Below are 15938 nucleotides of genomic sequence, written 5' to 3' on the forward strand. Positions count from 1 at the left end.
CGAAATTATAGTTTGTAAAGTTGATACATGAAAAATGAACGCAATATCTACCATATTGAAACCAAATATATAAATATTTACTATGCGTATTGAATTGAAATTGAATCTTAAAACTGAATGCAAAATTCATTCAATTTCAAATCCTGAAATACATGTTCAATTCATGAATTGCATTACAAATTAAAATAATATTACATTCAAATTCAATATCCTAATACAAATAAAACATGAAATTCAAATACAATTTCTGTTGGCACTGGATATCGCTCCATATATAATTCCACTTTTACATTATGGGGTGTTGGGTGTAGGCCAGTGACATAACTACATTTTATATTCAGGCAGTAATACTTTCTGAAGACACCTCAATTACCTTGTACCCCTGCGCATCGACTCGTTACTGGTACACCATAGCCAAGTTATCATTAATCATTGTGTATTTTCTCCTTATGTTGTAATTGTTCGATATTTTTCTCTCTGCATTGTTGGGAAGGGCCCTTTTAAGTATGCATTTCACTCTTTGTCTACACCTGTTGTTTACAAAGCATGTGAAAAATTTGATTTGATTTGACATCTCATATTGAAGCAGTGCTCTGTTGTAAATTGGATTAAGAGGTAGCCAGATCCCAGCTAGATGGTGATTTACAGTCCGTGCACTATACTGGATGCGGTCATCACTTTAAGATCTCTACCCATCATCTCCCATCGTCTCCCCACAGATTTGTACTTTCTCCTGTTGGTTATAGATCTTCATTGCTATTTTATGTATCCCTCACATTTTCTCCTTCTCTCAGTCTCTCTGTCTCTCTCTTCCTCTCTCTCTAGATCCTCACATTCGAAACAAAGAACCCTGCGGAGCTGGCTGAGCGTCTCCGTGCCGTCTGTGGTAACCAAAGCAATGCATATGCCCGCCTGTTTGAGTACCGTTTGAATGCGCTGCGGGGCCTGTGGGGGGCCCAGCGTCAGCTGGCCCTGGAGGAACAGCAGGACCGGGAGGGGGCCGGGGGGGGAGATGAGGAGGCCCTGGCCCTGCTAAAACGACAGGGCCTGCTGCAGCAGCCTGAACAGGCGCCTTTCACTTCCCGTGTGGGCCTGCTACTGGTCTTCCCCCTGCTGCAGTCCCAGACACGCAGTGACCCAGCACTCTGTGGGGTCACGGCGGAGGTGCTGCTGTCTTGCCTGCGTGACTGCCAGCCCCTCAGCCTCAGCAAGGAACCCGCAGACTGCCTCAACGGCCTGGAGGGGCTGCTCTGCTCCTGGCTGGAGGAGGGGGTCCAGCAGACAGCACAGACCCAGCAGGGACAGGCTCCGACATACATGTTCCATGCACACAGGCAGAGGGAGAATGCCGCCGCTGCCCTGGTAGCCCTCGCCTGCGCCAGGTGAGACCACACCCTTAACACCACAAGTGACTAAAATGTATTTTGTTATTTTATTTAACTAGGCAAGTCAGTTAAGAACAAATTCTACTCCGGCCAAATCCAGACGACGCTGGGCCAATTGTGTGCTGCCCTATGGGACTCCCAATCACGGCCGGTTGTGATACAGCCTGGAAGCGAACCAGGGTTTGTAATGATGCTTCTGGCACTGAGATGCAGTGCCTAGACCGCTGCGCCACTCGGGAGCCCATAAGAGGATATAGTAGTATTCTGGATCATCTGATTCTGCTTACCTGTCTGGCTCATTTACTCCACCTTCAAAATACTGCCCAGATGGTGATTATGCAAGCCGTATAGTGTCATCCCATTTCTGTTTTCACTTTCAGTATCCTAGCTAGCCCCTGTCAGTATCCTAGCTAACCCCTGTCAGTTTCCTAGCTAGCCCCTGTCAGTGACTTAACTTAACCCCTGTCAGTGTTGTAGCTAGCCGTGTTGTAGCTAGCCATGTCGTAGCTACTCTGTGTCGTAGCTGGCCCGTGTTGTAGCTAGCCCTTGTAGGTGTCCTAGCTATTCAGTGTCCTAGCTAGGGATGCACTGATACAAGATTTTTGGCCGATACCGATATCCAATATTTTCCTTGTCAAAAAACCTGACACCGATATTTAGAATTTTAGCTAACATTTTAAAGCATTCCAGCACAGTTAAATAGTTGAAACAACACACACACACTGACCAAAATGTTATTACCAGTAAAACATCATCAAAACCTATTTCTTTCACTTACTTTCTGTTTTGTTGTTCTATCATTTCATTCTCAACCAGGATTTCATCATACATGTCAAGAAGTGAAGTTTCAGCTCTGTCTGTCCGTGGCCTCATCTGTCGTGGGTCCTCTTCCTCGGTGCTCACTGTCACTGTGTCCATTTCCATCTTGTCCAGCTGTGTCTGTAACATTTCACGTAAACCCTGTTTCTTGTCTGCATCGAAGTAGTGGTCCCTGTACCTAGCATCAAGCATGGTGGCGACACAGTATAGAGGCACAGTGAGAATGCCGCCGAATCGCTTGTTCACAGCCTCTAGTAGAGTACTTTGCAAGTTTTAACCCCACGGTCTGTGTCGGCAGTTTTGTTGAACAGGCGTTTCAATGCCACGACAGAGGGTATTATGTCTGCTGCAGACGCAGTTGGACTTATTTCTCCAGTCAGTTGTTCAAATGGCGCTAGGTGTGTTCATGTTTCCAAGTTTCAAACATGTTCTCAAATGCCATTGAAATGGCAGCAGCGGTATGAGAACCAGCACATTCTTGAGCATGCAATACAGCTTTCCTCAGTACGAAATCCTCGTCGACCCACTGTGCTGTCAGACTCAGCATGCTCGTGGGGCTGACATCGCTGGTCCAAATGTCAGTCGTGAAGATAATAGCAGTGACGCCCATAGCAAGTAGCTCATGGATGTGCGTTTCAACAATACTGTGTAACTCTGGTAGGGCAACATCTGAAAAATAGTGCCTACTTGGTAGTGTGTACCGGGGCTCGAGGTGCTCGACCAGTCGGCGAAAGCCAACATCATCCACGACAGAGAACGGTTGATTGTCAAGGGCAATGAATTCCATTATCTTGGCGTTAATAGTTTTCACCTTTGAGTTGTCTCACTGAAATTCTCTCTTTCAAATGACTGGTTGACTTGAACTTAGTTGTTGGTAGTGTGCGCTTAGTTTTTTTTTCTGCCTTTGTTCTAAGTAGTCGCTGAACGTCTGGGGGTGGTGCACTTTCAAATGAGTAATTAGGTTTGTGGTATTGAAAGATTTCACTTTCTCCCCTCTGGAAATAATAGCAGCACAAACGTTGCATATGGCCTTTTTGTTATCTTCCTTTGAAACTTCAAAATAAATCCACACAGCAGACATTGTGGGCGAGGTTAGGAAGGCTGTGTTGCACATGTAGCTCTGTATTTTTTGTGGCGTCATTACGTCATCTACCTACGTTATATAGGTATGCACATCAGCTTTGACATCGGTTTTGTACATCAGCGTTAAACTAGACGTCGGGCCAATGCAGATGCTGGCATTTTTAGCTAATATTGAACGATTCCAATATGCTTACCAATATATCGTGCATCCCTAGTCCTCGCTAGCCAGTGTTGTAGCTAGCCAGTGCCTGTCGTAGCTAGCCAGCGCCTGTCGTAGCTAGCCAGCGCCTGTCGTAGCTAGCCAGTGCCTGTCGTAGCCTGTTGCGCCTGTCGTAGCCTGTTGTTGCCAGCGCTTGTTGTTGCCAGCGCCTGTTGTTCACTAAATAGAGTGCCCTTTAAGATTCTTTCTTTGAAAAAGGCCTTTCAGTTATTTTGTTTGCTTTGACAGTGATGCTTGTTGCACTGGGGTCTTGTGTGTTTCACATCGGAAAGAACCCTTTTTTTTCACTGGCTGCGGCCCGGCTTCTGCTGTTGACAACTGAGCTTGACTTGTCAAAACCAGAACCATCCCCCCTTTGTGTCCCCTCTGTAGAGCCTGAGAGCCCATTGTGTCAGGGAATCATCCAGTCCTAGTGCTCTGTCTACACCAACAGTGGTGGCTAGTTAAAGAGCTAGGCTATTATCTGTCTCCCTCTCTGATAGTATGGGCGTGCTGTACTGCGTTTTTTGTGTGTGCACTGTGATGTCACCAGCTGGTGAGAATGATGTCAAATCCAATTTCATTTGTCATTTACACATGGTTAGCAGATGTTAATGCGAGTGTAGCGAAATGCTTGTGCTTCTGGTTCCGACAATGCAGTACTAACCAACGAGTAATCTAACCCAACAATTTCACAACAACTACCGTATACACACAAGTGTAAAGGAATGAAGAATGTGTACATAAAAATATATGAATGAGTAATGGTACAGGACGGTATAGACGAGATGCAGTAGTGGTATAGAGTACAGTATATACATATGAGATGAGTAATGTAGGGTATGTAAACATTATATGAAGTGGCATTGTTTAAAGTGGCTTGTGATACATTTATTCCATCAATTTATACATTATTAAAGTGGCTGGCGTTGAGTCAGTATGTTGGCATCAGCCACTCAATGTTAGTGGTGGCTGTTTAACAGTCTGATGGCCTTGAGGTAGAAGCTGTTTTTCAGTCTCTCGGTCCCTGCTTTGATGCACCTGTACTGACCTCGCCTTTTGGATGATAGTGGGGTGAACAGGCAGTGGCTCGGGTGGTTGTTGTACTTGATGATCTTTATGGCCTTCCTGTGACATCGGGTGGTGTAGGTGTCCTGGAGGGCAGGTAGTTTGCCCCCGGTGATGCATTGTGCAGACCTCACTACCCTTTGGAGAGCCTTATGGTTATGGGCGGAGCAGTTGCCGTACCAGGTGGTGATACAGCCCGACAGGATGCTCTCGATTGTGCGTCTGTAGAAGCTTGAGTGTTTCAGATGACGAGACAAATTTCTGTAAAAGTTTGTGAGTGCTTTTGGTGACAAGCCAAATTTCTTCAGCCTCCTGAGGTTGAAAATGCGCTGCTGCGCCTTCTTCACCAGGCTGTCTGTGTGGGTGGACCAATTCAGTTTGTCTGTGATGTGTATGCCGAGGAACTTAAAACTTACTTCCCTCTCCACTACTGTCAGTTCGATGTGGATAGGGGGGGGCTCCCTCTGCTGTTTCCCGAAGTCCATGATCATACCCTTTGTTTTGTTGACGTTGAGTGTGGGGTTATTTTCCTGACACCACACTCCGAGGGCCCTCACCTCCTCCCCCTGTAGGCCGTCTCATCGTTGTTGGTAATCAAGCCTACCACTGTAGTGTCGTCTGCAAACTTGATGATTGAGTTGGAGGCGTGCATGGCCACGCAGTCGTGGGTGAACAGGGAGTACAGGAGAGGGCTCAGAACGCACCCTTGTGGGGCCCCAGTGTTGAGGATCAGCGGGGTGGAGATGTTGTTACCTACCCTCACCACCTGGGGGCGGCCCGTCAGGAAGTCCAGTACCCAGTTGCACAGGGCGGGGTCGAGACCCAGGGTCTCGAGCTTGATGATGAGTTTGGAGGGTACTATGTTGTTAAATGCTGAGCTATAGTCGATGAACAGCATTCTCACACAGGTATTCCTCTTGTCCAGATGGGTTAGGGCAGTGTGGTTGCCATTGCGTCATCTGTGGACCTATTGGGGTGGTAAGCAAATTGGAGTGGGTCTAGGTTGTCGGGTAGGGTGGAGGTGATATGGTCCCTTGACTAGTCTCTCAAAGCACTTCATGATGTTAGAAGTGAGTGCTACGGGCGGTAGTCGTTTAGCTCAGTTACCTTAGCTTTCTTGGTAACAGGAACAATGGTGGCCCTCTTGAAGCATGTGGGAACATCAGACTGGGATATGGATTGATTGAATATGTCCGTAAACACACCAGCCAGCTGGTCTGCGCATGCTCTGAGGATGCGGCTGGGGATGCCGTCTGGGCCTGCAGTCTTGCGAGGGTTAACACGTTTAACCTCTAGCGTCGAGCAATCCCGTATCCGGGAGCGTAATCATAGCCTCAAGCTCATTAGCATAACGCAACGTTAACTATTCATGAAAATCGCAAATGAAATGAAAGAAATATATTCACTCACAAGCTTAGCCTTTTGTTAACAACACTGTCATCTCAGATTTTCAAAATATGCTTTTCAACCATCGCTACACAAGCATTTGTGTAAGAGGTATTGATAGCTAGCATAGCATTAGCCTAGCATTCAGCAGGCAACATTTTCACAAAAACAAGAAAAGCATTCAAATAAAATAATTTACCTTTGAAGAACTTCGGATGTTTTCAATGAGGAGACTCAGTTAGATAGCAGATGTTCAGTTTTTCCAAAAAGATTATTTGTGTTGGAGAATTGTGTCGCTCCGTTTTGTTCATCACGTTTGGCTAAGAAAACCCCCCGAAAATTCAGTCATTACATCGCCAAACTTTTTTCCAAATTAACTCCATAATATCGACAGAAACATGGCAAACGTTGTTTAGAATCAATCCTCAAGGTGTTTTTCACATATCTATTCGATGATAAATCATTTGTGGCAGTTGTGTTTCTCCTCTGAAGAAAATGGAAAAATGCACGCAGCTGGAGATTACGCAATAATTTTGACGGAGGACACCAAGCGGGCAACCTGGTAAATGTAGTCTCTTATGGTCAATTTTCCAATGATATGCCTACAAATACGTCACAATGCTGCAGACACCTTGGAGAAACGACAGAAAGTGTAGGCTCATTCCTGGCGCATTCACAGCCATAAAAGGAGACATTGGAACACAGCGCCTTCAGAATCTGGGCCATTTCCTGTTTGAAATTTCATCTTGGTTTCGCCTGTAGCATCAGTTCTGTGGCACTCACAGATAATATCTTTGCAGTTTTGGAAACGTCAGAGTGTTTTCTTTCCAAAGCTGTCAATTATATGCGTAGTCGAGCATCTTTTCGTGACAAAATATCTTGTTTAAAACAGGAATGTTTTTTTATCCAAAAATTAAAAGAGTGCCCCCTATATCGAAGAAGTTAAATGTTTTACTCACGTCGGCTGCAGTGAATGAGAGTCCGCAGGTTTTGGTAGCGAGCCGTGTCAGTGGCACTGTATTGTCCTCAAAGCGAGCAAAGAAGTTGTTTAGTCTGTCTGGGAGCAAGACATCCTAGTCTGCGACGGGGCTGGTTTTCTTTTTGTAATCCGTGATTGACTGTAGACCCTGCCACATACCTCTTGTGTCTGAGCCGTTGAATTGCGACTCCACTTTGTCTCTATACGGACGCTTAGCTTGTTTGATTGCCTTTGTGAAGGAAAAGCTACACTGTTTGTATTCAGTCATGTTTCTGGTCACCTTGTCCTGATTAAAAGCAGTGGTTCACGCTTTCAGTTTCGCGCGAATGCTGCCAACAATCCACGGTTTCTGGTTTGGAATGTTTTAATTGTTCCTGTGGTTATGACATCGCCAATGCACTTGCTAATAAACTCCCTCACTGAATCAGCGTATTCGTCAATGTTGTTGTTTGACGCAATGCGGAACATATCCCAGTCCCCGTGATCAAAGCAATCTTGAAGCGTGGAATCAGATTGGTCAGACCAGCGTTGAACAGACCTGAGCGCAGGAGCTTCCTGTTTTAGTTTCTGTCTATAGGCAGGAAGCAACAAAATGGAGTCGTGGTCAGCTTTTCTCAAAAGGAGGGCGGGGGAGGGCCTTATATGCATTGCCGAAGTTAGAATAACAATGATCCAGGGTTTTACCAACCCTGGTTGCACAATCGATATGCTGATAGAATTTAGGGAGTCTTGTTTTCAGATTAGCCTTGTTAAAATCCCCAGCTACAATGAATGCAGCCTCGGGATATGTAGTTTCCATTTTACATAGAGTCAAATGAAGTTCGTTCAGGGCCATCGATGTGTCTGCTTGGGTGGGAATATATGCGGCTGTGATTATAATCTAAGAGAATTATCTTGATAGATATTGCGGTCAACATTTGATTGTGAGGAATTCGAAGTCAGGTGAATAGAAGGACTTGAGTTCCTGTATGTTGTTATGATCACACCACGTCTTGTTAATGTGTTAGTGTAAAGTGGTCTGCGGTGAGGAGGGGGATGCTGGTTCCAGGCTGAATCATCTGTTGTTTATTACATGTGGGAACCAGCAAGACTCATGTGAATACAGTTACCTAAGCCACACTCACAGGCACAAACAAAAACTCTGACACACAATGATAACTTCAATGTCTTTCAAATACAGTGCAATGTCTTTCAAATACTCCTTGACCTTTTCCACATTTGGTTACGTTACAGCCTTATTGTAAAATGTATTAAATATAATACCCCATAATGACAAAGCAAAACATTTCTTTTTCTTTTTTGCAAATGTGTACAAAAAATCAATGGAAATATCACATCTACATAAGTATTCAGACCCTTTATTCAGTACTTTGTTGAAGCACCTTTGGCAGCGATAACAGCCTTGAGTCTTGGGTGTGACGCTACAATTCTCCGCAGATCCTCACAAGCTCTTGTCAGGTTGGATTGGGAGCGTCGCTGCACAGCTATTTTCAGGTCTCTCCTGAGATGTTCAAGTCCGGGCTCTGGCTGGGCCGCTCAAGGAAATTTAGGTACTTGTTCCCGAAGCAACCCCTGCATTGTCTTGGCTGTGTGCTTAAGGTCGTTGTCCTGTTGGAAGGTGAACCTTAGCCCTAGTATGAGGTCCTGAGCTCTGGAGTGGGTTTTCATCAAAGATCTCTCTGTACTTTGCTCTGTTCATCTTTCCCTCAATCCTGACTAGTCTCCCAGTCTCTGCCGCTGAAAAACATCCCCACAGCATGATGCTACCACCATTATGCTTCACTGTAAAAATGGTGCCAGGTTTCCTCTAGACGTGACACTTGGCATTCAGGCCAAAGTGTTCTATCTTAGTTTCATCAAACCACAGAATCTTGTTTCTCATGGTCTGAGAGTCCTTTTGATGACAGCCTGCTTGGAGTTTGGCAAAAGGCATGAGCCTTTTATGGAGGAGTGGCTTCTGTCTGGCCACTCTACCATAAAGGCCTGATTGGTGGAGTGCTGCAGAGATGGGAGAACCTTCCAGAAGGACAACCATGTCCACAGAGGAATTCTGGAGCTCTGTCAGAGTGACCATCGGGTTCTTGGTCACCTCCCTGAACAATGCCCTTCTCCCCTGATTGCTAAGTTTGGCCAGGCAGCCAGCTCTAGGAAGAGTCTCTGCATTTCCGAACTTCCATTCAAGAATGATGGACTGTGTTCTTGGGGACCTTCAATGCCGCAGAAATGTTTTGGTACCCTTAGACCAGATCTGTGTGTCTACATAATCCTGTGTCTATTCAATCTCACGGCTTGGTTTTTGCTCTGACATGCACTGTCAACTGTGGGACCGTATATAGACAGGTGTGTGCTAGGGATGCCAGATATATCGGTGAACATATCGGAATTGGCCGTTATTAGCTAAAAATGCCAACATCGGTATTGGCCGATGTCTAGTTTAATGCCGATGTTAAAAACTGATTTCAAAGGTACTGTGCATGACGTAATAATGACGTAATAATGGCATATAAAACTTTGCACAACATGTTCAACACAGCATTCCTAACCTAGCCCACACAATGTCTGCTGTGTGGATCGAGCAGTCAACAAGTTGAGCAGTCATTTGAAAAAGTACGAATATTTCTGCGAGACAACCCTTGACAATATACCGTTCTGTTGTTGGTGATTTTGGTTTTTTCTGACTGGTCGAGTACCGGTACACACTACCAAGTGCGCTATTTTTCAGATGTTGCCCTACCGGAGGTACACAGTAATAGCGTCACTGCTATTAGCTTCACGACATACATACTATGGAACACCGTTAGGGTCTTTGCATGTCCAAATAGATACAGTAGCCCTGTCAAAGCTGTACAAAAAAGTCAGCAAACAAGCAAACAGAGGCCACGAATGATGCGTTTACAATCCCGCATTGGTAATAAAACATAATTTGTTCGCTCGCAACTTCTGGGCTAGCTAATTTTAGCTTGGTATTTAGATAGCACCAATACAACCATCCTAAAAACAATAACCAGTAGAAACTGCAGTCATTGTCATTATTCTTAGCCATGATTTAGGAATCCTTGTGAGTAAGTATTGTTGTTCGCCTATTGAAATTGAACTTCAGTTCATGAAAATAAATAGCTAGCCAGCTGTTGCCCAAAGCTAACGTTATAAGCAGCCAGCTAGCTTCATCTGGCTTGTGGGTCTTGACCAGACCGGTTTATGTGTTGTGAAGCTAGCCACAGTAAGGATTAGGCACAATAGTGGAATTTGCTGTTTGCCTTCAAAAGAAAGTTTTTTTTTACCTTTATTTAACTAGGCAGGTCCGTTAAGAACACATTCTTATTTTCAATGACGGCCTAGGAACAGTGGGTTAACTGCCTGTTCAGGGGCAGAACGACAGATCTGTACCTTGTCAGTTCGGGGATTTGAACTTGCAACCTTTCAGTTACTAGTCCAAAGTTCTAACCACTAGGCTACGCTGCCATTGACAGTGATGCATATGAATACACATAGTAGCATTATGCCATTCTTTTATATTGAAGGCTAACCGCAAGGTCCACTATTGTGCCTAATCCTTATTGTAGCTAGCTTCACATAGATGGGTCCGACAACCATTCAACAAATAAGAACTGTCTTATAAATGAGGGTTATTTTAGGTGACGACACCTTGCTATATTGTTAGCTAGCTAACCGTAGCTACTGAAACAGATTATGTCGTGTTATTTGATGTGTATCTTTTTTGACACGCAAAGACCCAAACGGCATTCCATAGATATCCTGATTGAGAATGAAACGACTGAACAAATGAACAACGCAACAGCACAGCAAGTAAGTGAAAGAAATAGATTTAGATTGTTTTACTGGTAATGGGGACGTACGTAAATGCCAACAAAAAAACTTTTTGGTGTGTGCGTGCGTGTGTATATATATATATATATATATAAAAAAACTTTATTTAACTAGGTAAGTCAGTTAAGAACAAACCCTTATGTAAAATGACGGCCCTGACGATGCTGTGCAAATTGTGCGCCACCCTATGGGACTCCCAATCACGGCCAGATGTGATACAGCCTGGATTTGAACCAGGGACTGTAGTGACGCCTCTTGCACTGAGATGCAGTGCCTTAGACCGCTGCGTCCATGTGTGTGTTATGTCACGTTCTGACCTTGGTTCCTTTATTATGTCTTTGTGTTAGTTTGGTAAGGGCGTGAGTTGGGGTGGGTAGTCTATGTTGTGTTTATGTGTTTGGCCTGGTATGGTTCTCAATCAGAGGCAGGTGTCGTTTGTTGTCTCTGATTGAGAATCATACTTAGGTAGCCTGTTTTCCCCATTTTAGGTGTGGGTGATTGTTTCTGTCTCTGTGTCTTTACCAGACAGAACTGTTTCGTTTTCATTCGTTCTCCTTGTTATTTTATTTTTGGTGTTCAATGTTAATAAATTGTCAACATGGACACGTACCACGTTGCATATTGGTCCGATCCTTCATACTCCTTGTCAGAGGAAGACGAATATTGTTACATGTTAACTATTTAACTGTACTAGAATGATTAAAAAGCTGCTAAAATTGTAAAAATCAATTATCGGTATCAATTTGTTTTGGCAAGGAAAATATCGGTATCGGCGAAAAATGTCATATCGGTGCATCACTAGTGTGTGCCTTTCAAAATCATGTCAAATCAATTGAGTTTACCACAGGTGGACTCAAATTCAAGTTGTAGAAACATCTCAAGGATGATCAATGGAAACAGGATACACCTGAGCTCAATTTCGACTCTGAAAACTTATGTAAAATTATTTCTGTTTTTTAATTTTAATACATTTGCAAACATTTCCAAAAACCTGTTTTCGCTTTGTCATTATGGGGCATTGTGTGTGGATGCCGATTTTCAAAATTTTATCAATTTTTAGAATGACTGTAAAGTAACATTTTGTACTCTCCTAGAAGCATACACACACACACGACACACACACATACACGACACAGCTGGAGCATGGAGCAACATTCCCACTAGTGCACACAACTGGAACTACCTGAGAAGACCTCTCAACTGCACTGACCTTCGCTCCCTCCCTTTCCCTAGTTTAACACACGTGCTTTGTGTTTCCAGGGGGTCCTTAAAGACCTTTATCCACACTGTTCACCTGCTGCAGAAACAGACAGACCTGGGCCAGCTCCCTGTGGCTGATGTGCTCTACAAGTGAGTCTAGTATCCTTATGTCTGGATGTGCTTGGTGAGACACCCTTGTGTCCCTTCCTTGTCTTGTCGTGGTTGTGACCTCTTTCTCTCCCTGTCTGTCCCACCCAGACTCCTAGTGCTGGAGGGGGGGCCAGGCTCCCCGTCCTGTCTGCTCGGGGGCAAGCACAGCGTTTCCTGGGGCTTTGAGGACATGCTGCCTACACCTGACAGCAGTAATGGAGGGGCAGAGAGCAAAGGTAATCAAATCAGATTTTATTGTCACATACACATGGTTAGCAGATGTTAATGCGAGCGTCGCAAAATGCTTGTGCTTCTAGTTCCGACAATGCAGTAATATCTAACAAGTAATCTAACAAATTCACAACAACTACCTTATTTATACACACAAATGTAAAGGGATGAATAATAATATGTACATATAAATATATGGATGAGCGATGACTGTGCGGCATAGGCAAGATGCAGTAGATGGTATATACATATGAGATGAGTAATGTAGAATATGTAAACATTATTAAAGTGCCGTTATTTAAAGTGACAACTGATACCTTTATTAAGTCCATTTATTTAGATGGCCAGAGATTTGAGTATGTATGTTGGCAGCAGCCTCTCTATGTTAGTGATAGCTGTTTTAACAGTCTGATGGCCTTGAGATAAAAGCTGTTTTTCAGCCTCTCGGTCCCAGCTTTGATGCACCTATACTGACCTCGCTTTCTGGATGCTAAAGAGGTGAACAGGCAGTGAATCGGGTGGTTGTTGTCTTTGATGATCTTTTTGGCCTTCCTGTGACATCGGGTGCTGTAGGTGTCCTGGAGGGCAGGTAGTGTGCCCCCGGTGATGCGTTGTGCAGACCTCACTACCCTCTGGAGAGCCTTGCGGTTGAGGGCGGTGCAGTTGCCGTACCAGGCGGTGATACAGCCCGACAGGATGCTCTCGATTGTGCGTCTGTAGAAGCTTGAGTGTTTTAGATGACGAGACAAATTTCTTCAGCCTCCTGAGGTTGAAGAGGCGCTGTTGCGCCTTCTTCACCATGCTGTCTGTATGGGTGGACCATTTCAGTTTGTCCGTGATGTGTACGCAGAAGGAACTTAAAACTTTCCACTTCTCCACTACTGTCCCGTCGATGTGGATGGCGGGGTCCACGATCATTTCTTTTGTTTTGTTGACGTTGAGTGAGAGGTTATTCTCCTGACACCACACTCCGAGGGCCCTCACCACCTCCCTGTAGGCCGCCTCGTCGTTGTTGGTAAAAAGGCCTACCACTGTTGTGTCGTCTGCAAACTTGATGATTGAGTTGGAGGCGTGCATGGCCTCGCATTCATGGGTGAACAGGGAGTACAGGAGAGCTTAATGATGAGCTTGGAGGGTACTATGCTGTTGAATGCTGAGCTATTGTCAATGAACAGAATTCTTACATAGGTATTCCTCTTGTCCAGATGGGATAGGGCAGTGTGATGGCGATTGCATCATCAGTGGACCTGTTGGGGTGGTAAGCAAATTGGGGAACGGGCGGGCCAGTCCATAGCATCAATGCCTTCCTCTTGCAGGAAATGCTGACACACTCCAGCCACATGAGGTCTAGCATTGTCTTGCATTAGAAGGAACCCAGGGCCAACTGCACCAGCATATGGTCTCACAAAGGGTCTGATGAGCTCATCTCGGTACCTAATGGCAGTCAGGCTACCTCTGGCGAGCACATGGAGGGCTGTGCGGCCCCCCAAAGAAATGCCATCCCACACCATGACTGACCCACTGCCAAACCGGTCATGCTGGAGGATGTTGCAGGCAGCAGAACGTTCTCCACGGCGTCTCCAGACTCTGTCACGTCTGTCACATTTGCTCAGTGTGAACCTGCTTTCATCTGTGAAGAGCACAGGGCGCCAGTGGAGAATTTGCCAATCTTGGTGTTCTCTGGCAAATGCCGAACGTCCTGCACGGTGTTGGGCTGTAAGCACAACCCCCACCTGTGGACGTCGGGCCCTCATACCACCCTCATGGAGTCTGTTTCTGACCGTTTGAGCAGACACATGCACATTTGTGGCCTGCTGGAGGTCATTTTGCAGGGCTCTGGCAGTGCTCCTCCTGCTCCTCCTTGCACAAAGGCGGAGGTTAGCGGTCCTGCTGCTGAGTTGTTGCCCTCCTTTGGCCTCCTCCAGGTCTCCTGATGTACTGTCCTGTCTCCTGGTAGTGCCTCCATGCTCTGGACACTACGCTGACAGACACAGCAAACCTTCTTGCCACAGCTCGCATTGATGTGTCAACCTGGATGAGCTGCACTACCTGAGCCACTTGTGTGGGTTGTAGACTCCGTCTCATGCTACCACTAGAGTGAAAGCACCGCCAGCATTCAAAAGTGACCAAAACATCGGCCAGGAAGCATAGGAACTGAGAAGTGGTCTGTGGTCACCACCTGCAGAACCACTCCTTTATTGGGGGTGTCTTGCTAATTGCCTATAATTTCCACCTGTTGTCTATTCCATTTGCACAACAGCATGTGAAATTTATTGTCAATCAGTTTTGCTTCCTAAGTGGACAGTTTGATTTCACAGAAGTGTGATTGACTTGGAGTTACATTGTGTTGTTTAAGTGTTCCCTTTATTTTTTTGAGCAGTGTAGTTAAATGTACTAAAGAGCAACAATGGGTACATATTGAAGATGCACATGCTCATCCCCAGAATCTTTTTACCTGTCTATTTTCAAAGGATAAAGCTAAAAACATTAACAACTTCATAGTTAAGAACACTATAAAAGTATGGAAGAAAACAAAATGGATTCTACAAAATACAATATCCTACCCTAAAACACACCTTTATGGAACAGTCCTTGGATAGCTTTTCAGAATTAATCAACATGGAAAACTAAAGGCATATAAATCATATATGATGTGGTAATAGGAAATACAATTATTTCCATGACAGAATTAAAAAGCTTTTGGTCATGTAGTGTATTACTATTATTATTATTAGTAGTAGTATATGTAAACACAATGATCAATCAGACAATTAGGGCTATACTATGACTGTCACTGCTGCCTGCACCATGGTTTCTCACACTGGCGGGAAGATGTGAGAAAGCAAACGGATGGACATCGTCTTGTTGCCTCACCCCTTTCACTGTTGTTGTCCCGTGCTCTCTATACTGTCCTCCCTCTTTCCCCTCCTTCCCTGTTTCTTTACCCCTCCTTCTGTTTTTCTCCCTCTTCTGCTGTTTCTCACTCCGTCTCTTCCTCCCTCCCTGCTGTTGCAGACACAGACCTGGGGCGCTGTCTGGCCACAGACGGGCTCTATCTCTACACCACTAACTCCTTTGGGAGAGGAATCAGCAAGCTGGGCTCCGGTTTGCACGGGACACTGAGGTAACATGGCACCCCTGCTTTCATATGCAGAGGGAGTGATAATGCAGAGGGAGCGATAACGCAGAGAGAAAATTTAGATGGAATAATGCAGATGGATAGATAATGCAGACCGAGTGATAATGCAGAGAGAGAGAGTGAGAGGAAAATGTATGTATATGCTGGAAGTAGAAGCCTAAGAGTTGTTGTCCATAAGTGTATGTGTGTATGTATATACACACACACACACACACACACACACACACACACACACACACACACTACCAGTCAAAAGTTTGGACACCTACTCATTCAAGGGTTTTTCTTTATTTTTAAAATGTTCTACATTGTTGAATAATAGTTAATCAAAACTATGAAATAACACATATGTGTCAGGACCCGGTTACGAACCTGGGTCTCCAGAGTGAGAAACAGTCACTTAACCAACTGAGCCACGAATAGTCAGCAGAACCCAGAAGATGAGGCAGACACAGCAGTACTTAAGACGGT

The 15938-nt window shown here is 44.9% G+C and overlaps 1 protein-coding gene across 1 annotated transcript in view; it reads left to right on the forward strand.

Moving 5' to 3' along the window:
- LOC135514085 (probable E3 ubiquitin-protein ligase HECTD4) overlaps positions 1 to 15938 on the forward strand; it is a 68616-nt gene that overhangs the window by 16533 nt on the left and 36145 nt on the right. The window contains exons 2-5 of the mRNA XM_064937279.1: positions 826 to 1382; positions 12008 to 12097; positions 12206 to 12333; positions 15344 to 15452. Of these exons, the coding sequence (XP_064793351.1) occupies positions 826 to 1382; positions 12008 to 12097; positions 12206 to 12333; positions 15344 to 15452 (884 nt within the window). The remainder of the gene's footprint in view (positions 1 to 825; positions 1383 to 12007; positions 12098 to 12205; positions 12334 to 15343; positions 15453 to 15938) is intronic.

This window comes from Oncorhynchus masou, chromosome 25, assembly GCF_036934945.1.
Source record: "Oncorhynchus masou masou isolate Uvic2021 chromosome 25, UVic_Omas_1.1, whole genome shotgun sequence".
Taxonomy (NCBI): domain Eukaryota; kingdom Metazoa; phylum Chordata; class Actinopteri; order Salmoniformes; family Salmonidae; genus Oncorhynchus; species Oncorhynchus masou.